Here is a 27,038-nt window from a genome sequence, read left to right as displayed (position 1 = left end):
AGGCACAAAGTGCGGAAAGAATATAGGGGAGCAAACATCGATTCTGACTGGAGAGATTCAGGACGTACGATAATATTCTAGGCAAAAGGGACAGCTGCCATGGTGGCAGGCAAGAATTCAGTAAATGATAGCTAGTACTGCTTTTCCAAGAAAATTAGTCTTAACCGAGAAAAGGTAACAGATGCCTCTATGCGATATTTGCGCATTGCTGAATTTTTGTTTTTTGGCTTTTTCTGAGACGGAGTTTCGTTCTTGTTGCCCAGGACGGAATGCAATAGCGCGAACTCGGCTCATTGCAACCTCTGCCTAACAGGTTCAAGCAACTCTCCTGCCTCAGCCTCCCAAGTAGCTAGTTACAGGCATGTGCCACCACGCCCAGCTAATTTTGTATTTTTAGTGGAGACGGGGTTCTCCATGTTGGTCAGGCTGGTCTCGAACTGCCAACCTCAGCTGATCCACCTGCCTCGGCCTCCCAAAGTGCTGGGATTACAGGCATGAGCCACCGTGCCCGTCATTGATTTTGAGGCAGTGTCTGGCTGGAGTGCAATGGTGTGAACTCGGCTCATTGCAATATCCCAGGTTCAAGTGATTCTCCTGCCTGCGATTACAGGCACCAGTCACCACACCTGGCTAATTTTTAGTAGAGATAGGAATTCACCATGTTGGCCAGGCTGGTCTTGAACTCCTGACTTCAAGTGATCTGCCTGCCTTGGCCTCCCAAAGTGTTGGTATTATAGGCGTAAGCCACCGTGGGCAACCCCGTTACAGGTTATGCTCATTCTTTGGCCAACAGTTACTGCTTATTCAGGAATCCATGACAATGTTCCCTGGATTTGTGTGATTGACTATACCCAACACAAAGACACCAAGTATAGTGACCTCATTTCTTAATCTTCCCTATATACCTAGGAAAGTGCTAATAAGCTTTCCTGGAATTCATCATTCCCTTATCTGTACACTTCACTGTACTTTGCTTCTAAATTCATATATGGTACATCAGAACTCGCCTTGCTGTATAACTATGAGTCCATGCTGGTCTTATCACTAGAACAGTGGTGTCCTAAAGGTATAGTATTGGCCATTTTAGGGTATGTGGAGGTTTTTCTTAATTGTCACAATGACTGGAAGGCATTACTGGCACTTAATGGGCAGAAGACAGGAAATTCAAGATGACATGCAATGCTGAGACTGTCCTGTATGTCAAAACACTGTCTCTAGTGGGAGCCAGGGCTCTCAGTATGGAAGATGGGAGATACAAATATGGACTGGAGCAAGGCAAGAAGAATCCCATGGGGATGAACTTGGGACTGGTATGAACTCATTATTTGCAAAATATATACAGTATGTGTACATGCATATGTGTACATGTATGTGTTTATCCGTATGTGCATTCATATTTTTCCCAAATCTGTACATTAAATGGGCCAAGAAGCAAATATTTCACAGTAGCAAAAGGACATCTAGCACCTAGATCTTGTTTTCTAATGCCATTCCTCACCAAAAGTAACCAGAGCTCCTTGGAGAAATGGTTGATTCCAGGGCAAGGCTAGAAAAGGTACAAAATGAGCCTGAAACACCTTGTTATATGAGAGAAAGTAAGTTATCAAAAAAGAAGGGAGTCGGGGGAAATGGAAGCCAGCTTGAAAGGGCTTCTATCAGCCAAGTATGGGATAATTAGACCACCAAAATAATTGAGGAGGGTAACGAATCATTCAAAAAACTCACAAATAGATGATTTAAACATAATGCATGATAATAAACAGATGAGAAAGAAATGAGAGAAAATGAAGGGTTCTTGTTTATAGTAGATACTACATGTTAGCTGGTAAATCTGGAGAAATTTTCAGAGTTGGAAAATCATTACTTTGCAGCCATCATAGTAAAGATTGATTCAGGCTAAAGCCATGAATAGATGCTAAATCTAAGAGCATACTTTTGATAAGCAACAGATATTTGCATTGTACCCATGAATATCCTATTAATCAAAAGGGAGAAAACCAGTCTGATTTCTACAGCAGAGAAATCAGACACAGTTGACTCACTGATCAAAGTTGATATGACCAGTGAAGGCATACAGTATCAGGTATGTCCACAAGCGATACCCTGGCAGGGGCACAACATCACTGAGAGTATTCTGGCTGGGGAAGCATCATGACAATGAGAAAATAGCTGAAAAATCCAAAAGAGGAATATTCTATTAAAAAAAAAAGAGAGAGAGACATTGAATTCTTTAAAAATATATATAGGACAATGTTGTAAGAAACAAAGAAAGGATAAGGAAAAATTTCAGATTAAAGAAGATTAAACAGACCTGACAACTAAATGTAATAGATTATCCTAGACAGCATCCTGTACTGGAGGAGAAAAAATGCTATCAGAGACATTATTGGGTCAATTTCCAAAATTGGGATATGAATAGTAAAGTATTATATTAATGTCAAAATTTCTGAAGTTGGTAACTGTGCTATGATTATATAACAGAATAGCCTTATCTCACGTAATGTACACTGAAGTATTCAGGATAAAGAGCTATACATACTATATGCAACAAATGCCCAAATGATTAAAGAAAGTATGTATACAGGGGGAAGAAGGAGAGAGAAAGCAAAAACAAATGAATCAAAATGGTAACAACAGGTGAACATGAGTAAAAGTAGTGCTATGCTTTGAATATTTGTCTCCACTGAAATTCATGTTGAAATTTAATCCCCAGTGTAACGGTATTGATAGGCCAGCAGATCACGAGGGCTCTGCCCTATGAATGAATTAATCCATTCATGGACTAACGGGTTAATGGATTATCATAGAAGTGGGACTGGTGGTTTTGTAAGAGGAAGAGACCTGAGCTAGCATGCTCAGTACCCTCGCCATGTGATGCCCTGAGCCACCTCAGGACTCTGTAGAGTCCTCACCAGCAGGAAGGCTCTCACCGGATGCCACCTCCCAACGTTGGCCCCCTCAGCCTCTCTAACTATACAAAATAAATTCCTTTTCTTAATAAATGATCTAGTTTCAGGTATTCTGTTATAAACAACAGAAAACACACAGGTATAGAGGAGTTGCTTGCAGTTTTTGTAAGTTTAAAATTATTTCCCACTAGGTACAGTGGCTCAAGCCTATAATCCCAGTACTCTGAGGGGGCGAAGGTGGGGAGGTCACCTGAGGCCAGGAGTTCAAGACCAGCCTGGCCAATAGGCAAAACTCCATCTCTATTAAAAATACAAAAATTAGCTGGGCATGGTGGCATGCGCCTGTAATCCTAGCTATTCGGAGGCAGAGGTAAGAGAATTGCTTGAACCCAGGAGGCGGAGGCTGCAGTGAACTGAGATCATGCCACTGCACTCTAGACTGGGTGACAGAGCAGCCTCTGTCTTAAAAAAAAAATTCTAAATAAAAAGATAAATTTGCCATGACATTTATGACATAACAGTCACACCACCAAAAAAACCTGTTTATAATTAATGGAACTCCATTTTTTCACATAAGCAAAGTATTCTTTTCTTATGGAAAATAAACTGAATTTTCCATAAATGCAACTCCATCTTGAGGGATGACAGACCTTTGAATGAATCAGAATTTTACTAAGAGTTGTTCATTTAAAAAATAAAATTATGTCATTAGGATACTGCTGGTATTTGAATTCACCAGTATACCACATCTGGACCCATCTAGATTTCTTCCCTGTCTACAGTGATTCCACATTTATATGCGATTTTTACCTACTTCATTGTTTCTTACTGTAGTTTTGCCTAGGCATTTGTTTACACACTGAAATACATAGTTTAAGTTACTTCTCTTTTGTTTTTCCTCTGTATCATGGTGAAGGAGTTATATTGATTTTTAAAACAGTAAGTATAGATAGACTATATTAACTATGAATTTAGTTTCAAGATGGTAGAGGAAGAGTATGATAAAGCATTTGTTACAAGAAGGCTACCTAGGGTCTCTTGTAGAGAGAATCAGACTGTAAGTTTCTCACAGAGAAGCTATGATTACTTATTTCAGATCTTCCACATCTTTGCTTTAGCTGGCCCATGCACATACACCCATTCCAGAGCTCACAACCAATTCTGCTTGTGTAGTCATGTCATCGGGAAAGAAAAGGATGAGATCTCTGAAAATCCCAATAAGGTGACCATTCAGACAGCAATGTCTCCTGCACTTATGGGAACAATTCATAAACACAGGGAACTTTATTCTTATGTGACATAAGCCCAAAAAAACAGTAAAAGAAACCTGGGGGAATATATTAGATCAGCAATGGAGTTGATCCAAAAATTACATCAGTCTCATAAAACTATCACCAATCTATTTACTTTATTAATGCTCCAATGATGTTATATAGACCAAAGAGCAGGCAGAACCAAAAGTCTAAAATATGTACATTTTAAAAAACTGCGCACTGAGTCAGTGATTTCTTTTAGGGCTTGGTATTCTATAAAAGAAAGGCTGTTGTCTGTGTAATATAACATAGGGAACGGGAGAAAAGAAAGATAATTACAAGCCCAAAGCCTGGGAAGTTGTTAATCAACTATCTTCCCTAAACAGCTTACATGAGACTGTAACATCGCTTTCAAACCCGTCACCTGGCAATGAAATAGAGAAGAGTCAAAAAGGGCTCTGAAGACCACAAGAGGAGTGAAGAAAATGAAGAGATTGATAATAAGTCAGAATGAAACATAAAATACGAAATTCTGTAAAACAGGCTGCATGAAAACCACATGATGAAAATGGACAAAAAACAAAACAAAAGAACTGTTTACATATTCTAAGGAGACTAATCATGGAGGCAAAAAATGAAATATTAGAAATAAACAGGATACAAATTTATTTGCCATGTATATAAGTCTAACTCTTTAAGACTTAAAATGTGCTTATTTGAATTGAATCATTGTAAAAGCAAAATTTCATATATACATAAATAATGGAAGACATATGGAGTGACTGAAATGACAAGTAATAAATAGTCCAATAGGTACCTACCAAGATGGCAATGTTCTTTTTCTCTTGCTTCCCATTTGTGGCTGTCTACATAGGCGGCAGAAAGCAGGCATCTTTTACCTGAAAAAGCAGGCAATTATTTCAACATGCATGGCTTTACAACAGGTTCATTTTATATGTTTTATTAAATATATCATTGCTATCCTTTCAACTACTAGATTATATATTTTTTAAAATCTAATACAATACAGCAACCAATATTGCATAGTTCACAATTCAGTTAAGAACAAAATGCATTCAACCCCTAACAAGTAGAAGATGCAGAAAAACAAAATTTTCACAACAATTTTTTAAAATAAAAATCAACAGGGTCTTGCTATAAAGCCCAGGCTGGAGTACAGTAGCTATTCACAGGCACAATCCCACTACTGATCAGCAAAGGAATTTTAATGTGCTCTGTTTCCAACCTGGTTCATCTTTCCTGAAGCAGCCTAGTAGTCCCCTGCTCCTAGAAGGTGAGTCACCATATCAATGGTGTCCACTTAGTGTGGACACTTGATCAGTATAGTGCACTACAGCCCAGGACTCCTGCACTCAAGCGATCTTCTTGCCTCAGCCTCCCAAGTAGCTAGGACTAAAGACACATACCACTGCACTATACCCATAATTTTATGGATAAAAATGCTGATAATTTTGTTCCTATAACTTTAAGACTAGAAACCACTTGTTCCTAGTAAATTATACCCCAGGGAAGCCCTAGAATGCTTTCTTAAAACCAAAAACACTTGCTGACGGTTGGGTAACTCATTAATTAAATACCTTATAATTATTATGTCTAAAAACACTTTCATCTTAGATCCGCAGGTTTAACTCATGTCACATAAAGTAAAGAGTAGCATCTTACCCAATGACCCAGCAGTCTACTGGCAAATAAAAGATACTAAGCCAAAGCTGAGTAACATACAAGACTGCATACCAGTATTCCTAGCTCCTGGCGTAATGCCTAGCCTTTGGCAATGTTTAACAAACAGGAGCTCAAGAAGTGAATGAGAAAGAATGAATGGTGAGTTCATCAAAATTTAAAACTTGTGCTTCAAAGTACAATCTCAGGAAAGTGAAAGTACAACCTAAAGAATGGGAGCAAATATTTGCAAAACATTTATCCAATACAGGACTTGTATCCAAAATATTTCAGTAACTCTTACAATTCAAAAATAAAAAAGACAAACCAAATAAAAGATGGATAAAGGATTTAAACAGATATACCTTTAAAATTATATATACAGAGGTGGGGGGATCACTTAAGCTCAGGAGTTTGAGACCAGCCTGGGAAACATGGTAAAAACCCATTTCTACAAAAAATACAAAAATTAGCCAGGCATGGTGGCATGTACCTGTAGTCCCAGCTACTTGGGAGACTGAGGCGGGAGAACTGCTTGAGCTGTGAGGCGGAGGCTGCAGTGAGTCAAGATCGTGCCACTGCACCCCAGGCTGGGCAACAGAGTGAGACTGTTTCAAAAATTAAAAAATAAAAATAAAATAAATATATATATATGTGTGTGTGTGCAGGCACAAAAACAGCCAAGTCACAATGACAGATGCTTAACATAATTTGCCATTAGAGAAATGCAGAACAAAATCACCTATAGAAACAAATGCATACTCACTACAATGACTACCATCAAAAAACAGATAATGATAGCTGTTGGGGAGGATGCAGAGAAACCAGAAACTCATACCTTACTGGAGAGAACATAAAACAGTCCAGCTGCTTTTTTTTTTTTTGAGATGGAGTTTCGCTCTTGTGACCCAGGCTGGAGTGCAATGGCGCAATCTCGGCTCATGCAACCTCCGCCTCCTGGGTTCAGGCAATTCTCCTGCCTCAGCCTCCCAAGTAGCTGGGATTACAGGCACGCGCCACCGTGCCCAGCTAATTTTTTTTGTATCTTTAGTAGAGACGGGGTCTCACCATGTTGACCAAGATGGTCTCGATCTCTTGATCTCATGATCCACCCGCCTCAGCCTCCCAAAGTTCTGGGATTACAGGCTTGAGCCACTGCGCCCGGCCGCAGCTGCTTTTTAAAGAATTTGGCAGCTCCTCAAAATGTTAACATGGAGTTATTCTATGACCCAGCGATTCCACTCCTAGGTTTACAACCAAGAAAAGTGAAAACTTGTGTCCACAGAAAATTTGTACACAAATGTTCACAGTAGTATTATTCATAATGGACAAAAAGTGGAAACAATCCAAATGTCCATCCATTGATGAACAGATAAACAAAAAGTGGCATATCCTGACAATGGAATAGTATTTGCAATAAAAAATGAAGTACTGATACATGCTACAACATGAACAAATCTTGAAAACACATTAAGTAAAAAAGATGCCAGTCACAAAAGACCAAAGATTATGATTTCATTATATGAACTATCCAGAATAGGCAAGCCTGTAGAGACAGAAAGTAGATTCACGGTTGCTTAGGGCTAGAGGTAGGGATCAGGAAAGCTAGAGGGGAAAGGGGGAGCAACTGCAAATGGGCATAGAATTTCTTTCTGGGATAATGAAAATATCCTAAAATTGATGATGACAATGGCTGCAGAACTCTGTGTTTATACTAAAACCTTTGAATTGTATACTTCATTTGTTGTTTTGTTTGTTTGTTTTTGAGACAGAGTTTCACTCTTGTTACCCAGGCTGGAGTGCAATGGTGTGATCTCAGCTCACTGCAACTTCCTCCTCCCAGGTTCAAGGGTTTCTCCCGCCTCAGCCTCCCAAGTAGCTGGGATTACAGGTACCTGCCATCATGCCTAGCTAATTTTTTGTATTTTTAGTAGAGATGGGTGATCCACCAGCCTTGGCCTCCCAAAAAGTTAGAATTACAGGCATGAGCCACCATGCCCAACCTGAATTGCATATTATATATGGAAGAATTGTATGGCATGTGAAGTATATCTCAACAACCCTGTTTTTAAAAACAGAAAAGATGACAGATAATTATGTTGAAGTCACAGCAGACCAAAAGCCTAACATTACTAGATGGCAGGGGGGCTGATTAAACACAATACTGAAATGCTTTGTTATTCTCTATCTACCTTCCAACTGAAACAAACAAATGTAAACACATCTGTGCGAATGTATACATAGTCCAATCATTCCCTTATATAAGCACAGATCTTTACTACACTAATATATCTAAATCGGAGTTCTACAAATAAAATAATGAGGAAACAATAAGGTTTCCTAAGACAGTTTCAAAAGGGGAACTAAGACGATAATTACTTAATTTATTATATATATATACATATATTTTTGAGACAGTCTCGCTCTGTAGCCCAGGCTGGAGTGTAGTGGTGTAATTTTTCTTCACTGCAACCTCCGCCTGCAGGATTCAAGCAATTCTCCTGCCCAGCCTGAGTACCTAGGATTACAGGCGCTTGCCACCACACCCGGCTAATTTTTGTATTTTTAGTAGAGATGGGGTTACACCATGTTGGCCAGGCTGGTCTCAAATTCTTGACCTGCTCACTTTGGCCTCCCAAAGTGTTGGAATTACAGGCGTGAGCTACCGCATCCAGCCAGAAAAGACTATAATTATGTAAGTGCCCACATTTCAAATAGAGTGTGATTTAAAAAAAATTAGATGTTTGGAATTTAGAAGGCTTTTTCAATAGAGATAATATTATAAATTATTAGTTATATTCCTAGATCTACCAACAAAGATGGCTAAAAAGCTGATGGCATTATGTTAGGTTACATTATGATAGTTGCATGGCTGTCCACCAACTCAGAGTAAGAAGATCTGAGTTTGAGTTTTACCAGCTGTTAAAAAATTTCATATCCTACAGTTGCAAATAAAGCTAAACTATGTGATATCCTGCATCCCTGTATGCTCTGACAGTCTTATAAACAGAACCAAAAGCATTAATTCAGAGAACTCATTTATAATTGATAGTTGCATTTCTACACAAACTGAATTTCAATTCGAAAACCAAGAGGATCTCTCATTTCTGTGGGGAACAACAGCAGCCTTCTCTATGTAATAAGCATAAGTTGAGGAGAGGTGGTTAAGCTATATACAGTTGCTGCTGGATATCCATGGGGGATACTTCTAGGATACCCCCTCAGATACCAAAATCTGAGAATGCAGGAGTCTCTTACATAAAATTGCGTAGTATTTGCAAATAATCCACAAACATCCTCCTGCATTAATTTAAGTCAGGGGTGTCCACTTTTTTGGCTTCCCTGGGTCACACTGGAAGAACCATCATCTTGGACCACACATACATAAAATATACTGACACTAATGATAGCTGATGGGCTAAAAAAATTAAAAATGCTAAAAATCTCATAATATTTTAGGAAAGTTTACAAATTTGTGTTGGGCTACATTCAAAGCCGTCCTGGGCTGAGGGTTGGACAAGCTGCTTTAAGTCATCTCTGGATTTCTTATAATACCTAATACAATGTAAATGCAATGCACATGGTTGTCATACTGTATTTTTCTTTAAATATCTTTAAAAATATTGTTGTATTATTATTATTATTAGGGTTTTTTTTTTTCTTTTTTAGTATTTTTGATTTGCAGTTGGATGAATCTGCAGATGCAGAATGCTCGGAGTAAGAAGCCAACAGTACTTCTCAATCCAATGACTTGTTTATCGGGTTATCTACTTATTACTACCTCTTATTCTTTATGCCTTCATTCTAGCATATGCTTCAGTCTAGCATAAGTAGCCACCCTTCTATATTGTGGAGTCAGAAAGAACAATATCTAGATCATTGCTCAACAGTTCTGAACTGGAAGATTAAAAAGCAGGGGAGGTGATGGTGAGGAAAGACAGTACTCCCAGAAGGCCTTCTGTGTGCAGTTGTTCACGGAAACCACATGAACAGAAAATAGCTACAACAGCTAATTCTTACTAAGGTGGTAAACATTGTGCATAACTTTTCACCAGGTCAACCACTGAATCTTCAGAAAACTGGTGGCCAATTATGAGGTTTCACATTGATGTTTAATGGCTGTTCCTAAAGAAGTGTGAGCCTTGCTTTTTTTTTTAAAAAAATAGGGCATGTGAGGTAGGTTGGAAAGGGAAGATAAAAGGCACTGGAAAAATCGAGTGTGATTATTGCATTTTTTTTTTTTTTTTTTTTTTTTGAGACGCAGTTTCGCTCTTGTTACCCAGGCTGGAGTGCAATGGCCCGATCTCGGCTCACCACAACCTCCACCTCCTGGGTTCAGGCAATTCTCCTGCCTCAGCCTCCTGAGTAGCTGGGATTACAGGCACGAGCCACCATACCCAGCTAATTTTTTGTATCTTTAGTAGAGACGAGGTTTCATCATGTTGGCCAGGATGGTCTCGATCTCTTGACCTCGTGATCCACCCGCCTCGGCCTCCCAAAGTGCTAGGATTACAGGCTTGAGCCACCGTGCCTGGCCGATTATTGCATTTTTATCAAATTATCAAATACATCTGTCTGGATTATGTGGTTAGAATCACTGCCAATTTGGCTTTTGTAAATACTTTAAAACTTTTTGGCCCAGAGTGGTGGCTGACGCCTGTAATCCCAGCACTTTGGGAGGCTGTGGCGGGTGGATCACCTGAGGTCTGGAGTTCGAGACCAGCCAGATCAACATGGAAAAAACTCTACTAAAAATACAAAATCAGCTGAGCGTGGTGGCACATGCCTGTAATCCCAGCTACTTGGGAGGCTGAGGCAGGAGAATTGCTTGAACCTGGCAGGCAGAGGTTACCAGTGAGCTGAGATAGCACCTTTGCACTCCAGCCTGGGCAACAAGAGCGAAACTCAGTCTCAAAACAAACAAACAAATTTTCCCAATGTTTTCATTATCAGATCCAGTATGCAGGCTTTGAGTGGGCTGCCATTTCTTTCAGATATCAAAGTACTTTGCGAGTAACTATTAGCATGTATTGTCTACACGTGAAAAACTAGCCAAGAAAAGTCAAAAGTTGTGCTCAAGATCATCATATAAAATGATATAAAATAAAATTAATATTGAAAAATGATTCCACGAAGACCAGGGGTCTGACTAAATGTGAGGTGGTGGGGGAAAATGCTTATCTAAAGTCCCTCCAAAGAAACCTCAGAAGGGAGAAAAACTTCACGACCTCAGGAATTTACGTTTTTCTTTTCTTCCTTTTTTTTTTTTTTTTGAGACAGTGTCTCGCTCTGTAGTCCAGGCTGGAATGCAGTGGCCCTTATTTCTGCTCACTGTAACCCCCGCCTCCCGAGTTCACGCGGTTCTCCTGCTTCAGCCCACCCCCCACCCCGCCCCGAGTAGCTAGGATTACAGGCGCGTGCCACTACGCCCAGATAATTTTTTTTGTATTTTTTAGTAGAGATGTGGTTTCGCCATGTTGGCCAGGCTGGTCTCGAACTCCTGGCCCTAAGAGATCCGCCCGCCTCGGACCTCCAAAGTGCTGGGACTACAGGCGTGGGATACTGTGTCCGGCACACATTTGGGTTTTTTCGTAGTCATCAAAAAGACGACCACCCCAACACATAAATCTGGTGAATCATATGCAAATTCCCTCATGTCACAACCTTCCACTGCTCTTCATACCTTTGGACAGGCACACACTGTTATTTTAGGGGAGGAAATGGATCAGAGAACTTAGTCTCCTTTTTCTGCGCTACCAAACACCCCAAATGGCTTCCCTAGCAATCAGATTCCAGAAACATTTTCTCTTCTCTTGAAAACCCACCGCTCCCTTCACTCAAGAACAGAATAATCAAGCGCCTTAATGAAGCTGTCCCGCCAACCTGCAGGGAAGAGCTGAGACGGAACCACTTGCCGCGCCAGGAGAATCCCGCACCGCACCATGGAGGCAACCATCTTGGAGCGTACCAAAAGGAAGGAACGGGGGCTTACGGACAGAGGAAGGGGCGGGGTTACAGCTCGACCTCTGGGGCGCCCAGAATTGGACGAATCCCGTTCGTCGCCCTCGGCGTCAGGACCGATGCTCCGCCTCCTCGCCCCGGTTCCAGCAGTTGGTATGGTCCGTGACAGTATGGCTGCGGCACTTCGTCCTTCCAGTGGAGTTCTCCTGCAGGCCCTGCAGATTTCGGTGTATCCTGGGGTGGGAGGCTCCGGCTCTGCCTGCTGCCGCTGCCCTCTCGGAGGTATCGGCGGCCTTAGCCCAGGGAAGGAGGGGCGAGATGGGAAAGAAGGGAGTATTAGACCCCAGCTAGCATCTCTTTAGAGCTCCTAAGTCACTCACTGGCCTGGAGCTCATCCTTTCTATCTAGTTGTACGTGGATTCAGTGGTGGCCCAGAATTGGGGTCGTGGTTACCCCCAATGCTTGCAAATCGAAGGATGGCTGGGGTCTTGACCTTGGGGCTGTAGTACTCCTTTAGATGGGGCGACGTTGCTCTTCTGGAACACCCCTCCTACCTTGGGTGACATTTCTCTTTTTCTTTCTTTTCTTTTTTTTTTTTTTTTTGAGACTAAGTTTCGCTCTGTCGCCCAAGCTAGAGTGCAGTGGCGCGATTTCAGCTCACTGCAACCTCCGCTTCCCGGGTTCAGGCGATTCTCCTGCCTCAGCCTCGAGTAGCTGTGACTACAGGCGCGCGCCACCATGCCTGTCTAATTTTTGTGTTTTTGGTAGAGACGGGGTTTCACTAAATCGGCCAGCCTAGTCTCGAACTGCTGACCCCGTGATCCACCCGCCTCAGCCTCCCTAACCAAGTGCTGGGATTACAGGCGTGAACCACCGCGCCCGGCCTTTCTTTTTCTTTTCTGCAGTTTGGGAGCAGAGGTCTTATTGAGTCTCAGTTTTGCTAAAAATCTAAAAGACCTTTAGCATGTTTCTTCATTTTTCAAAACTATCCTTTAACATCTCTGTGAAAAAAATTAAATTAGAAAATGCTAGTGAGTGACGGTAAAAATATTTAAGTGTCAGGCCTTATTTTAATGTATTTTACATACATTAATTCCTTTTCTCTAGACAACACCCAGCAAGAGAAGTACCATTCTTTTCTCCATTTACAGAGAAGGAACAAGGTTAAGTAATTTTCCCAAGGTCAGAGGGAACTGGTAGAGGCGGGACTTGAACACAGCCAACAATAGAGACCTGTTCCTAACCACTTCACTGGACTGCCTGTCTGTAAATAAATAGCAATTTTTATTGTTCCCTTGTTATTGCAGCTCACAGAACTCTTGGTGTATGATTCTTTGGCCAAGCTTAGTCCGTTTTATGTCATGCACAGCTGAGGATCCTAAAGAAAGGATGATGGCTTCCAAACTACTCAGCTGTTATCAGTGATTTCCCTGCATTTCAGATGTGTTTCAAGTTCACATCCGACAGGCCTTAACCCTCATTTCACAGAAGACAAAACTGAGAGTTCCACTGGTCACACTGCAGCCTTTTCCACTACACTATACTTCTCCCTGGATAAACCAAAACTAAATATGCCTGTTTTACATTTAAATGTTAGTTATTGGGTTTTTTTTAATGCCCTTGTTACCCTTTAATCAAATGGCAAATGTCTATTTGTACTTCAAATCCCAACTTCCTGTCAACCAGTCCCCACACGGTTTTGCGCACACAAGTAAAACCTCTTTTGGTGAGGATTTTCATTCTCTGGTAGTCCAGAAATGTTTTTTCCCAGGGGTTACTGTCACCTGTCTAATGAATTATTTATAATAGGTGAAGATAAGATCAGTTAATCAGAGAGAGTCAAGCTCTACTCATGTTATTTGCTAACTTTTAAAACAGTCAAAATGACTTTACTTTTTTCTCTGGTTTTTAGCTAAAAGATACCTACTTACAGATAACATTGTGAAACTAAAAGAATTTCAGCATAAGAAAGTGGCCATTGCATGTAATCTTCCTGGCACGAAAGGTAATAGAATCTATTTTGTTAATTCTGTCATCCGTCATTTATGTTTCTCTGTCTTCATCCCTATTCAGTGTCTCCTTCAGTGATTTTATTATGCCTTAGAAAAAGTTGAGACCATTTATATTTAGTTTCATAGTGTGCTCTTATATGCAGCTCATATCTCAGTTTGCTACTACAAAGTCTACAGCTCTCCTCTTAGCCCTTTTCTTACGATCCCAGAGAAATACTAAAGCTCGTGCTGCCATTGGTCCTGTCTAGATCTATGCCAATTAAACTATGGTTTGAGGACAAGCAGCATCAGCATCTGTTGGGTTGTTGATAGAAATACAGATAGAAAGGCCCCAGTTCATTCATATGCACAAAAAGTTTAAGAACTTCCGATGATTGGCTTTGAAACTTCAATGTAACCTTCAGTGAAAATGCATTTTCTGTTGCATCTCAATACACACATACATATCTATATATAAATGAAATCAAATGAAACAAAACAGTAATGTGTGTGATGGTACTTTTTGATATTTTTCACTCTGTGCTAGAAGTCAGTAGGATCAAAAATTTCTTAAAAAAAAGAAGAGAGAAACCTGACCGTCAAACCTAGGATTTCGTGGGGCATCGAGGCTCATGCCTGTAACTCCAGCACTTTGGGAGGCCAAGACAGGAGGATTGCTTGAGCCAAGGAGTTTGAGATCAGCCTGAGCAGCATAGACCCCCATCTCTACAAATTTTTTTAAAGTGAGCTGGGTGTGGTGGTGCATGCCTGTAGTCACAGCTACTCCTGAGGTTGAGGTGTGAGGATTGCTTGAGCTGAGGTCTAAGGTGCAGTGAGCCATGATCATACCACTGCATTCCAACCTGGGTGCCAGAGTGAGACCCTGTCTCAAAAAAAAGAGAAATCTGGGATTTGCTTTGGGAAAAAAAACAAAACAAAACAGTGTGTCTGGAGATTGTGAGTAGAGGAAACATAAATAGCAAAATATTGATAATTATTGAGGCTGGATAATGGCACTTAGGGGTATTATTATACTGTTCTTTCATTTCTTGGATATGTTTGAAGATTTTTGTTATAAAAAACTAGAAACACAAGAACACCACCCCTTGCTACTTTTCAGCACCTGAGAAATCTTGTTTCATTCATTCTCTCCCTCCTGCACAGAGCTCTTCCCAGCATTTTAAACCCATTTATTGAGTATGGGTGCAGCAGTGGTCCCTGGGAGTTGTGGATGCACCCCATTGATCCCCAGTTATGAACACATCAAGACTTTCTTTTAATAACTCTTGGTGTCTCTGTTGACTTTTTCATCCATGGACCCAGCTCTCCTTCCTCTCACTGGCAGATGTTTATGAGCTGATTAACATATTAACATTCTCTTTACTTTGTTTTTTTTTAAGAGACAGGGTCTCGCTCTGTAACCTAGGTTGGAGTGCAGTTGGTGCCATCGTAGCTCACTGCAGCCTCAAACTCCTGGATTCAGGCAATCCTCCTGCTTTAGCCTCCTGAGTAACTAGGACTACAGCGCCACCGTGCCTGCCTAATTTTTAGTTTTTTAGAGGCAGGGTCTCACTGTGTTGCCTAGGCTAGTCTCGAACTCCCAGGCTCAAGCTGTCCTCCCACCTCAGTCTCCTAAAGTACAGGCGTGAGCCACTGAACCCATCCTGACACCTTCTGTCTCCATTTCCTCACAATTCAGTTCTCCAGAAATCAGTGTTCTCTCGCTGCTCCACTAAACATACTGTTATGTAACACCACATATGGGACAAAAAAATAAACGTTTGGAATGTGGGGAATATATTTATCCCCAGGTTAGTAGATTCAATCTAGATTTCACTTATCTTTTCTTTCTACCGCAGGTATTTTAGATATTTGTGAGGTTTGCAGTCAGGGCTTTATGCCATCCACTTGCGATTTCCAATTGTTGTATTCTCCATAAGGTTGTGGCAGTTGTGTACAGGTTCTGGAAGGCAATTAATCTAATCATTGCCAATCTGCTCTGTTGTCAGGCTGATACATTTAAAATCCTGTTAACCTTTCAAAATTTTGAGATCCCACAGTGGTACTCTGTTGTATACCACACCATTAATGTCCTCATCCCTCTGGCATCCTGGCTGTTTTATAATGGACTCCATCCTTTCTAGAGTTCAGCATGGTTTCTGGTTCATCTATCACGGCTCTTCCCTCCACACCTTTCACTCCCAATTCTCTTCTGTCACTCATGCTGATTCCCATACCTAGAATGCCTCCCTCCTCCATTTCTCCAATCCAATTCAGCCTTTTTTTTTTTCTCACTGGCACCCCTCCACTTTCACCAGCCTGGTCTGTCCTGAGTCATAATAGTAAAGGTTGTAATAGGACCCTTCTGCCCACTCTGAGTTATACTAGGTATCACAACAGGACAGAAGAGTCCTATTAAGTTTCCAGTCATTCCTGTGTCACCTCCTCCATTACTCCATTATTGTTTTCAGGTAGCTTTGTGTAAGTAGAGCTTTTGCCTTCCTAAATAGGCTTGAAGTTCTTTGAGGGCAGGAACTGTTCCTTATCCTTCTTGGTGTCTCACACACAAAGAAGGATACTTCTGAGTATGATTATATGATACATACTTAAATGTTGATTGATTTGTTTTAAAACACAATTTACGTCTGTTGAAATTTTGGATTCTTGTTTTTTTTTTTTTTTTCCTGAGATGGAGTCTCACTCTGTCACCCAGGCTGGAGTGCGGTAGCGCGATCTCAGCTCACTACCTCCTCTGCCTCTCAGGTTCAGATGATTCTCGTACCTCAGCCTCCCCATCAGCTGGGATTACATATGTGAGCCATCATGCCTGGCTACTACTTTTCGTATTTTTGGTAGAGAGGTGGGTTTCACCATGTTGGTGAGGCTGGTCCCGAACTTCTGACCTCAAGTGATCTGCCCACCTCAGCCTCCTAAAGTGCTGGGATTACAGGCATAAGCCACTGCACCTGGCCTCTTAAGGTTTATTAAGAAGGATTAAGAGGTACAAGATGTAATGTCATCTCTTTGATGACTTTAGACTTTTTAGATTGGAAGTCACTTAAAAATATTTAATAGCCAAAATCCTCATAGATCTGACAGAAGGAATGAAAATAAGAACGATAATGTTTCTATTTACTGGCAGTTACCATATGGCAAATGCTTTACATAGATCATCTCAGGTAACCCCATGAGGAAGGTACCACGATCCTTAATTTACACATGAGGAATCAAGTCTCACAGACAAGAGTCTCCATCAGAGTGCAAGTAGCCGAGCTTAGATTTCAGCCCAGGTGCTTCCATCTCTAGAGCTTGTAACTGTTACGTGGTACTGCAAATAAAAATGGGAAGATCCACTGCATTACCTCAAACGTAGTGGGTCTTTCCTTGCAAATCGAGAAGAATGCCTCTGCTCTAGTTCTTGTATTTTAGATGTATTTGTGCCTCTCCTTTCAGCAGCATTCCTTCATAGCTCTGGGCTTTGGAACAAATCCTATAACTATTTCCTGGCAGCTTCTGATACTGACAACAGTTCTGCCTTCTGGAAAGCAGATGCTTGCTTGGTGCCTGCTTTGCTTTTCACCCCACATTTTGGTGGGAATACAGCCCCTTCTTGATGCCAAGAAGAGGTGCTTCCTTTTGGTTTTTGTCCCCACAGTTGATCAGATACAAAGACAAGGGAGAATGATAGACTGTAATGATGCTGAAATGATTCTGTCACTAAAAAACTGTTTGCTGCTGTTTGGAGGCTTGTTTTCCCCCCTGCCCATTGCATGGTACTTGAGCATACTTTCTAACAGCTGAGTAGAAAGAAACTAAGAGGAATGAAAATGAGGTAAAGTTGAATCAAATGAAAGAAGCATGAGTCATGTGAGTCCACCATTGTGGACAAACCTACCTTCAACTCACATTTTCTTTTTTGTTATCCTGTGTGGCTCTCTGCCAATTGATGGTTTGAGTGTCTGGCTACATATTTTTTCTTTTTTCTCATGAAACACCTGGAGATTCAGTTACTTGAGCCAAGCCCCTGGGACAGTAGTTCTCAAACTTCAGTATACTAGAGGATTACCTAGGGAATCAAAAATGCCAATTCTTGAGCTCTTACCCCAGAGATTTTATTTTACAGAGTCTTGAGTGTGCCTGGCCCTGTGCCCATGCCCCAGCTTCCTATGACAAATGCCATCTGCTGACACTTTTCTAGAGGAGATTAGCCAGTGATGGCAGCTGCATGTCCCTGAGCCCCTCTCAGTGCCCTTTTGCCGTGAGCTGGGGTTGGGCTTCCCCATCTTTCCTAGGTCAGACTCCTTATACTCCCAGTCAACCTGAGTGATGACCACCATACTGTGCTTTCTTCCAGAAACCTATTTTAGAAACTTGGAAGAGAAACTGAGCCAGAACAAGCTCATCTTGAAGGAGGAATTGATAACCTTACTTCATTTGTGTGAGTCCCGGGACCATGTGGAGCTGGCTAAAAATGTCATTTACAGGTGAGGTGTTTCCTTAGAATGCTGCCAGCCTCATCACTTCTTAATCTGTTCCTTTCTGTGAGCAGTCTCATCCACTTCCAAGATTTTGCCACTTCTGCATCGATGACTTTCAAATCTCTTGTTCAGATGCCTGCTTTGAATCCAGACACTTACATTCACTCATTGAGCACAACTTACTGGGTTCCTACTATATGCTGGGTGCTAAGGATAGATAAGCAGATATTTTATGTCTAAAGAAGTTACCAGCCTATTCACTAACTCCACTGACATATCCCCTAGGTCTCAAAGTCAACATGTGCAAATTCACTCCTCTTCCTCTGTTTTCCTTCTCACTGGCTAGTCACTCAGGATAGATACTTTGCAGCCTCTTTACTTTCATTTGCCTCTGTTTCTTGATAGGGTAAGAAATCCTGTTGCTTCCACTTCCTTGGTATCTCCCTCAGCACCAGCCCTGCTCTTTCGCTCCTATTACCAATGTCTTAGTTCAGGCTTTAATGTCTTTCACCTGAATCCTTTCAGTGGCCCTAACTATTCTCCCTCCTCCAGTACTGCTATACCTTTCTGATCCATTATTAAAAGTTTCCCATGTCAGAAGGAACTCACGTGTAAGCATACCCTGCTACTGGGAAAGCTAGTGAAGGCTTCACTTACCAGGGAGCAGTATGACGTCAAATCAACAGACTTCATTTCTGAAATGAAGTTCATTGCTCTTTTCCACTTTTTAAAAACGATTTTCATTTTCTTCCTTTTTTTTTTTTTTGAGATGATTCTTGATCTGTTGCCCAGAGTACAATTGCATGATCTCTCAGCTCACTGCAACCTCCACCTCCGGGTTCAAGCAATCCTCCCTGTCTCAGCATCCCAAGTAGCTGGGATTATAGGTGCCTTCCACCATGGCTGGCTAATTTTCATAGTTTTAGTAGACATAGGGTTTTGCCATGTTGCCCAGGCTGGTCATGAACTCCTGGACTCAAGTGATCCGCCCGCCTCCGCCTCCCAGAGTGCTAAGATTACAGTCATGAGCCACCATGGCTAGCCCTCCTTTCCATTTTTTAAAGATCTGTTTCTGTACGTGAACCTGGATTTTATATGTACATTTATAGAGAGAAATACAGGATAATCATATAAAGAATACTAGGAGATTAGTATTCAACAAGAGTTAACTGTGATTCTCTGGGAATTATAGATTATGTATTTTTTGTTTGTCTAAATGTATATTTTTCTGATTTCTCAAACTTGTCTACAGTGAACATTTTATAACATGAAAAAATGTCTTTAAGTTAAAAAAAGTTTAAAAATCATTGAAAAATTGAAAAACACCAAAAAGTAGAAAGGAGAAATATATCACAAATTCTGCTGTTTCAGTTGTCTGTTGCTGCATAACAAACCACACCAGAACTTAGTGGCTTAACACAGCAACTGTTCATTAATTCTCCTAATTCTGGGATCAGGAATTGAGGTTCATCTCCACTGAGCAGTCCTTTGTTGGTGTCAGATGAAGCCACTCACTTATCTGCAGTCAGCTGGCAGCTGGGCTGTACTGCATGGTCCAAGAAGGCCTCTCTTGAGTTTGTGATGCCTCATTGCTCCTCCATGTGGCCTCTCCCTACCTTTCTGGAGTGCCTCATCATTTATTTGTTGGTTTGAGCTGCATTGGCCCACAGCCCAGATGGGAGCTGCCAGGCATGATAGAGTTGCCCAGAATTGGCGTGGCTTCTCTTGGTCAAGGCAAGATACCTGGCCAGACCCAAGTCAAGGGGAGGGGAAAAGGATTCCACCTCTGGATTAATGGAGCCATATGCATATACAGGGAGGGAAGGAATTGAAGACGGCCATCTTTGGGGCCTGCTGCTTACATCTAAGAAATTACTGTTGAGATTTTTGCATTTTTTTTTTCACAGATGCAAAGATTTCATTATTTTGGTAGATTTTATTTTACATTGTTATAATTATTTCCGTGTAATTATTTTCTAAATTAATATAAATATTTTTCCTTGTTAATCATATCCTTTGGAGTCATAGTTTAATGACAATACAGTATTTCATTGTACGTTGGATATTTTCATTAACCATGCCCATATTGTTGGACATTGAAATTATTTCTAATTTTTCACTGGTATAAATAATGTCACGATGAGAAACTCTCTGCATAAACTTACTGTTTGTTTCCTTTTGGGGATCAGGGGGTATGAACTTTTTAAAATTTATCAATATAACTGTCATATTATTTTCCAAAAGTGTTATGCTGATTTGAAGTCACACTATATCTGCAAACTTAATTCTATATTTCAGTTTCACAAAGCTAAATCATTTTTCTCTGGCATGTTTTCTTCTCATACATTTTACTACACAAAGCTATTTGATGTTTATAAGAGTAGTAAAATGAGATAAATATTCTGAACACTCTTTCTACTCTTACTTTTATCTTAAATATTCAAAGTGTGACTCAGTTCCTTTACTGATGCTACTAACTCTCAACCCAGTTGCTGACCTTTCCCTCTCTGCTTTCAGACAGCTGGACAAGATGGGTAGATCCAAGGCTCAACCAACATGTTCTCTTTCTTCCTGGGTCAGGCAGCCCACGACTGGGAAAGGAGAGTCATGAGCTGAAACATAAGCTTTTTATTGAGCCAAAAATGGGAAACGTCTTAATACCCTCATTGTGTTGACCAAATGCTGTTTGGTTTATTGAGGGATTTTAGATCCTCTTCAACATTTCTTGCCCAGAAGGCAATTCATTATCTCAGTGACTTTCTAGCACTTTTATTAATGTGAATGTCATTTAGAATGTTAATGTCAAATCAGAAAACTTGTTTTTGCTTTCTTTTGCTTTTAATCTGGCACAAGTTTCTCATGAGAATATTTACTGAAATATGTTGATTTTTAAAGATGTTTTTCTTAGCATGACTTACATTTTATAAGAGCTAACATATGTTGAAGACTTGTGTGCCAGACATATCATCTCATTTAATCTTCACACACACAAAAAACACTGATTGGGTTCTCCCTTCCATTTTACAGATGAGGAGACGGGGCAGAGAGTAGTTAATTAATTTGCTTATGGTCACACAGTTTATAAATAGAAGAGCTAGGACTTGAATGATCAGTTTGGATTCAGAGTCTAAAAACCCTTTACCACTATTCTATATTGCCTTCTAACAACTTAATTTATAAGTGTTGTAATGAAGCAGTAAATATTATTTGTAAGTTCCGTAAGTGGATTAAGAAATGTATCAAAGTACACATCATCATCCTATTATAGTATGGTTGTGGTACATGTGTTTAGAATAGACTAGCGTAATGCTACTCTGATTCCTTGATGATTTTAGCAGAAGGTAAAAAGCATTCTGTTTTGTCAGCACTTTTCTGCAAGGTATTTTAGATTCATTCATCATATTAATCTAAATCTAAAAGGAATATGAATACGAAGATTTATAATGAGGACATCTTTCTAAAATCTGATTTACATGTTATGAAGTGTTCCTTTTGTCACATATTGTCCTCTTGGTGTCTAAAACAAAAAGAATTGGTTATTGAAAGTAAATTTACAGTAGTGATATGCAGTTCTGACCGGCAGGCTGGCTGCCTGTAGAAGTCTCAAGCCACATAGAAGACATCATTGTCTTTGACATTAGCTTTTTCTTAAAAGTTCAGGCCAGGTGTTGTGGCTCACCCCTGTAATCCCAGCACTTTGGGAGGCCAAGGTGGACAGATCACAAGGTCAGGAGTTCAAAACCAGCCTGGCCAACATAGTGAAACCCCGTCTCTACTAAAAATGGAAAAATTAGTTTGGCATGGTGGCGTGTGCCTATAATCCCAGCTACTCAGGAGACTGAGGCAGGAGAATTGCTTGAACTGGGATCCATAGGCAGGGGTTGCAGTGAGCCAAGATTGTGCTACTGCATTCCAGCCTGGGCTACAGAGCAAGCCTCCATCTCAAAAAAAAAAAAAAAATTCAAAACCACATTTAACTTGTTTAGCCAGGTGATCGTAGCTCTTGTGTACCTTTCCCAAACTTAGAAAAGCAGAGAGATTGCTATAAATTGTAAATGTGTCTGTTGGTTGTCTGCCATCCTATATGAGGATGAAGCCAGCCTCCAGGAGCATAGAGCATCACCCCACTCCTTTCCTTTGTTCTCTGTGTGGGCCCTATTCTGATGCACTTATAGATGCTACTAGACTCCTGCTGTTTCCTAAGTTGTGCTCACACTCAGTCTCAGGGTTGTTTTTAAATTTAGAGAATGATTACAACCCTCTGTTTCTTTTGTTTTATGTCAGCCTGCTATAAACTCTGCTTATTTGTTTAAATGCTTGGTATACTTCTGCACTCCAGGATTCTTGATGCTTGGAAATCTCCACTTCTCCCCATCCAGACTGTGAGAGAACATCATTCTCTATTGTGTCCCAACACCTGGCACAGTACATGCTGCAGTCTGTGTCTGTACTTTTTCCTGTTTCCTACCTTTTGGCTCATTGAATCATTTTGATTACCAGGTACCATGCAGAGAACAGAAATATCACTCGTGGGGAGTATAAGTTCGGACCACTTTTCATGAGGCTGTGTTACGAGTTGGATCTTGAGGAATCCGCAGTGGAGCTCATGAAAGACCAGGTTATTGTTTCCTAATTGTTTTCTGTGCCAATGTGTGTGTTTTTTGTGATATTGGAAAAGGCATCTCTTCCATGCACATTATTCCTGGGTTAGATTTTCAAAGAAAGGCTGCTGGGCTGAATGAATAAGTACTTCCCTGCATTTTTTAGTTTCCTTGCAGTCAGTTTGTGTGAAGAGGGTTAGAGTGATATAGAACAAGTGTGGAAGAGGTATAGGTACAGATGATCCTACTTTGGATGTGTGTCAGCATGGGTTATATACCTACTCTTTCACGGGCTTTCAATAAAGAAGAGCTTAACACAGCCTCCATTTAAAGACTGACATTTCTATCCTTTACCTTTGTTCCCTCTTTATTTTCTATTTGTATTTTTCTAATTGAAGACTACATTTGGAAAGTACTTTTCCGTTTTCAAAATACTTTCACATATTCTGACTTTCTTTTCCCTAAAACAAATGTAAATAAAAATTTTTACAGCTACTCATTGAATATTTACTATGTTTTCAGCATTGTATTTAAGTACTTTAAATGTTTCATTTTATTTGTTTCCCACAATACCCTGATGAGGTACATTCCCATTTTGCAGATAAAGAAACTGGTACCTAGAGACATTATAAATTCATTCATTCATTCATTATAAAGTCATTTCGATTACCAGATACCATGCAGAAAACAGAAACATCACTTTGGGGGAGTGTAAGCTTAGACTGCTTTTCATGAGGTTGCAGTTCCCATAATCAGAAATAATTGCTAAATTTTGGGCCCACGGCTGGTCACCAGGTACATTTTTGTGTATTTAGGAACTTATAAGATGAGTTGTTCTTCTGCTTCTTACACTTTCTTTTAAAAAATAAAAAATAAAAAAATACTGTATTTACTTAGAAGCATTTAGCATGTCAACAAAACAGCTGCAACTTTTTTTTTGGCAATTACAGAATGATACTCAGTTAACAGAACAATATTTCATATAAGCTGCATCAGACTGAAGATGATAAAACTGCCATCCCCGTATATAACTAGTTTGTGCTGTGTACCGACAACAACCTGCTACAAATTTCCAGGCCAATTTGCAGCCCCCGTACTATACCAGGCATGGTTAGTGGCTGTCAAAAATACCGTCAGGACAGGGATATCTAAAGACACATTCAGTAGTGTGTTAACTATACAAAAAAAGACACTGTACAGTTTAAAAACAAATCTTAACACAGCCTTACATTTCAATTTTCTTCTTTAAAAAGAGTGAATTGTGAGCAGGAGGGTTAGATGCTTTATAGACAAGAAAAAACTGCACTAGAACCAACTTTTTCATCATCTTCATCTTCCTCTTCATCCTCTTCATCTTCTTGTCTTCCTCCTCTTCCTTCTTTTTCTTGCTTTTTACAGCCTTGACAACTCCCTTTATTGCTACATCAGGGTTTCCTTTATCTCGATATACAGCAGTATCCTTTTCATATTTTTCCTTCAGCTTCACAGTCTTCTTTTCATAAGGCTGCTTGTCACCTGCAGCAGTATCATTCCACATCTCTCCCAGTTTCTTTGCAATATCACCAATGGACAGGCCAGGATGTTCTCCTTTGATTTTGGGGTGATACTCAGAGCAGAACAGGAAAAAGGCTGAAAGAGGCCTCTTGGGTGTGTTGGGATCCTTGAACTTCTTTTGTCTCCTCTTTAGGAAGGATATAGGTTTTCATTTCTCTTTTATAACAGGCCTTTCTGCCTTTGCTATATCTTCATATTTTTTTCTTCTCTTTAGCAGACGTGGACTTCCACCTCTCTGAGCACTTCTTAGAAAAGGAAGGAGTGAGGAATTGACTGAAGCATCTGGGTGCTTCTTAAGCTTCCCCTGAGAAGTTTGCACAAAAAATGCATATGATGACATTTTGCCTGTCGACTTCTTAGGATCTCCTTTGCCCATGTTTAGTTATTTTTCCTCAGCGAGGCACAGGGTCAACCAGTGCCCATCTGGCTCTCACTTGCCCCAGCACTGCCTCTGTGGAGCTGAATGTACTTCAGTCTCTTACTCTTTTTTTATACAAAGTGTTCTCTGTACATGGTGGACATGTTAACTCTAGGCTTGCCCTCTTTAATGACACCTGTGTATTAGAAAGATGATCAAGATATATTAGTAAGCAGAGAAAAGATAGTCTCAGAACAGTACAGATAGTTTGATCCTGTTTTTTTTCCTAAAAAAAAAATAGACACATATTAACATTAACATTTTAACAAAATATAGATACATATATGCTGGAAAGATATACACTAAATCACTGTATCTTTAGGGAGTAGAATTATTAAAAATTCTCACTTTTTATTTTATATGTTTTTGTATTATTTGACTATAAACATAATGTTGCAATTAAAGGAAATCAAGTTTCCTGCTTAATAAATCAGCCATGACTATGATGATAAAAACAAAACTATAAAAGAAAGACGAAAGCAAAGGGTTTTTTTTTAGCTTACTTATATGAAAAATTCATGTATAAGTTTTCTGGAGTAGAGTGAGCAAATTCGAGTAAGTGACAGAGGACCTAATCCTGCTTGTACTAGAAGTTGTTATATTCACTACTTAAAACCCTGTAGTGTTATCAGCATGGTAGCCACATGAATCATTGAACTGTGGCTAAGTCAACTTTACATGTGCTTTAAGTATAAAATATATGATGGAGTTTAATTACTTGGTATAAAAAAGAGAATGCAGCCTGGGCATGGTGGCTCACGCCTGTAATCCCAGCACCTGGGGAGACCAAGGAGGGCAGATCACCTGAGGTCGGGAGATAGAGACCAGCCAGACCAACCTGTCTCTACAAAATACACAAAATTAGCTGGGCATCGTGGTTCATGCCTGTAATCCCAGCTACTCAGAGGCTGAGGCAGAAGAATTGCTAGAACCTGGAAGGCAGAGGTTGCAGTGAGCTGAGACCACGCCATTGCACTCCAGCCTGGGTGGGCAATAAGAGTGAAACTCTGTCTCAAAAAAAAAAAAAAAAATAGAATCCAATGTATGTTAATAATTTTTATATTGATTACATGTTGAAATTACATCTTGGATATAGTGGGTTAAATTATTTAGTCTATTTCTGTTTACTTTTTTCTTTTTTTTTGTTAACTCTGTGTGTGTGTGTATATTTTATTGCACTTTAGGTTCTGGGGTTCATGTGCAGAAGATGCAGGATTGTTGCATAGGTACCTACATGGCAATGTGGTTTGCTACCTCCATCCCCCCGTCACCTATATCTGGCATTTCTCTCCATGTAATCCCTCCCCAACCTCCCTACCACACGATGTCCCAACCCTAATCCCCCCGCAACAGACTCCAGTGTGTGATGCTTCCCTCGCTGTGTCCATGTGATCTCATTGTTCAACACCTGCCTATGAGTGAGAACATGTGGTGTTTGATTTTCTGTTCTTGTGTCAGTTTGCTGAGAATGATGGTTTCCAGGTTCATCCATGTCCCTACAAAGGACACGAACTCAATGTTTTTTATGGCTGTGTAGTATTCCATGGTGTATATGTGCCACATTTTCCTTGTCCAGTCTATCATCGATGGGCATTTGGGTTGGTCTCAGGTCTTTGCTATTGTAAACAGTGCCACAGTGAACATATGTGTGCATGTGTCCTTATAATAGAATGATTTATAATCCTTTAGAAATATACCCAGTAATGGGATTGCTGAGTCAAATGGAATTTCTATTTCTAGGTCTTTGAGGAATTGCCACACTGTTTTCCACAATGGTTGAACTAATTTACACTCCCACCAACAGTATAAAAGTTTTCCTGTTTCTCCAGCCCTCTCCAGCATCTGTTGTCTCCAGATTTTTTAGTGATCACCATTCTAACTGGCCTGAGATGGTATCTTAGTGTGGTCTTGATTTGCATTTCTCTAATGACCAGTGATGAGCATTTTTTCATGTTTGATGGCCTTATGAATGTCTTCTTTTGAAAAGTGTCTGTTCATATACTTCATCCACTTTTGAATGGGTTTGTTTGTTTTTTTACTTGTAAACCTGTTTTCATTCCTTGTAGATTCTGGATATTAGCCCTTTGTCAGATGGGTAGATTGCAAAAATTTTTTCCCATTCTGTTGGTTGCCGATTCACTCTAATGATGGTTTCTTTTGCTGTACAGAAGCTCTGGAGTTTAGATCTCATTT

The 27,038-nt window shown here is 40.2% G+C and overlaps 2 protein-coding genes across 5 annotated transcripts in view; one reads left to right on the top strand and one right to left on the bottom strand.

The window, feature by feature from the left end:
• Positions 1–11,817, bottom strand: part of MRPS27 (mitochondrial ribosomal protein S27) — a 107,006-nt gene extending 95,189 nt beyond the window's left edge. Inside the window, exons 1-2 of the mRNA XM_002744877.6 lie at positions 11,726–11,817; positions 4,984–5,061 (exon numbers count right to left, since the gene is read on the bottom strand). Of these exons, the coding sequence (XP_002744923.2) occupies positions 4,984–5,061; positions 11,726–11,798 (151 nt within the window). The 5' untranslated portion in view covers positions 11,799–11,817. The remainder of the gene's footprint in view (positions 1–4,983; positions 5,062–11,725) is intronic.
• Positions 11,818–11,951: 134 nt separating this feature from the next.
• The window catches only part of PTCD2 (pentatricopeptide repeat domain 2), a 44,598-nt gene continuing 29,511 nt past the window's right edge, over positions 11,952–27,038 (top strand). For 3 of the 4 annotated variants that reach the window (XM_035291435.3, XM_035291434.3, XM_008991955.5), the window contains exons 1-4: positions 11,952–12,085; positions 13,716–13,808; positions 18,149–18,278; positions 22,773–22,890. In XM_035291435.3, the coding sequence (XP_035147326.2) occupies positions 11,959–12,085; positions 13,716–13,808; positions 18,149–18,278; positions 22,773–22,890 (468 nt within the window). In that variant the 5' untranslated portion in view covers positions 11,952–11,958. Of the gene's footprint in view, positions 12,086–13,713; positions 13,809–18,148; positions 18,279–22,772; positions 22,891–27,038 lie in introns of those variants that run through there. The other variant, XM_078365368.1, reaches the window with a different exon arrangement.

Source organism: Callithrix jacchus, chromosome 2 (assembly GCF_049354715.1).
Source record: "Callithrix jacchus isolate 240 chromosome 2, calJac240_pri, whole genome shotgun sequence".
NCBI lineage: Eukaryota > Metazoa > Chordata > Mammalia > Primates > Cebidae > Callithrix > Callithrix jacchus.
This window is presented reverse-complemented; position numbering and strand designations above follow the sequence as displayed.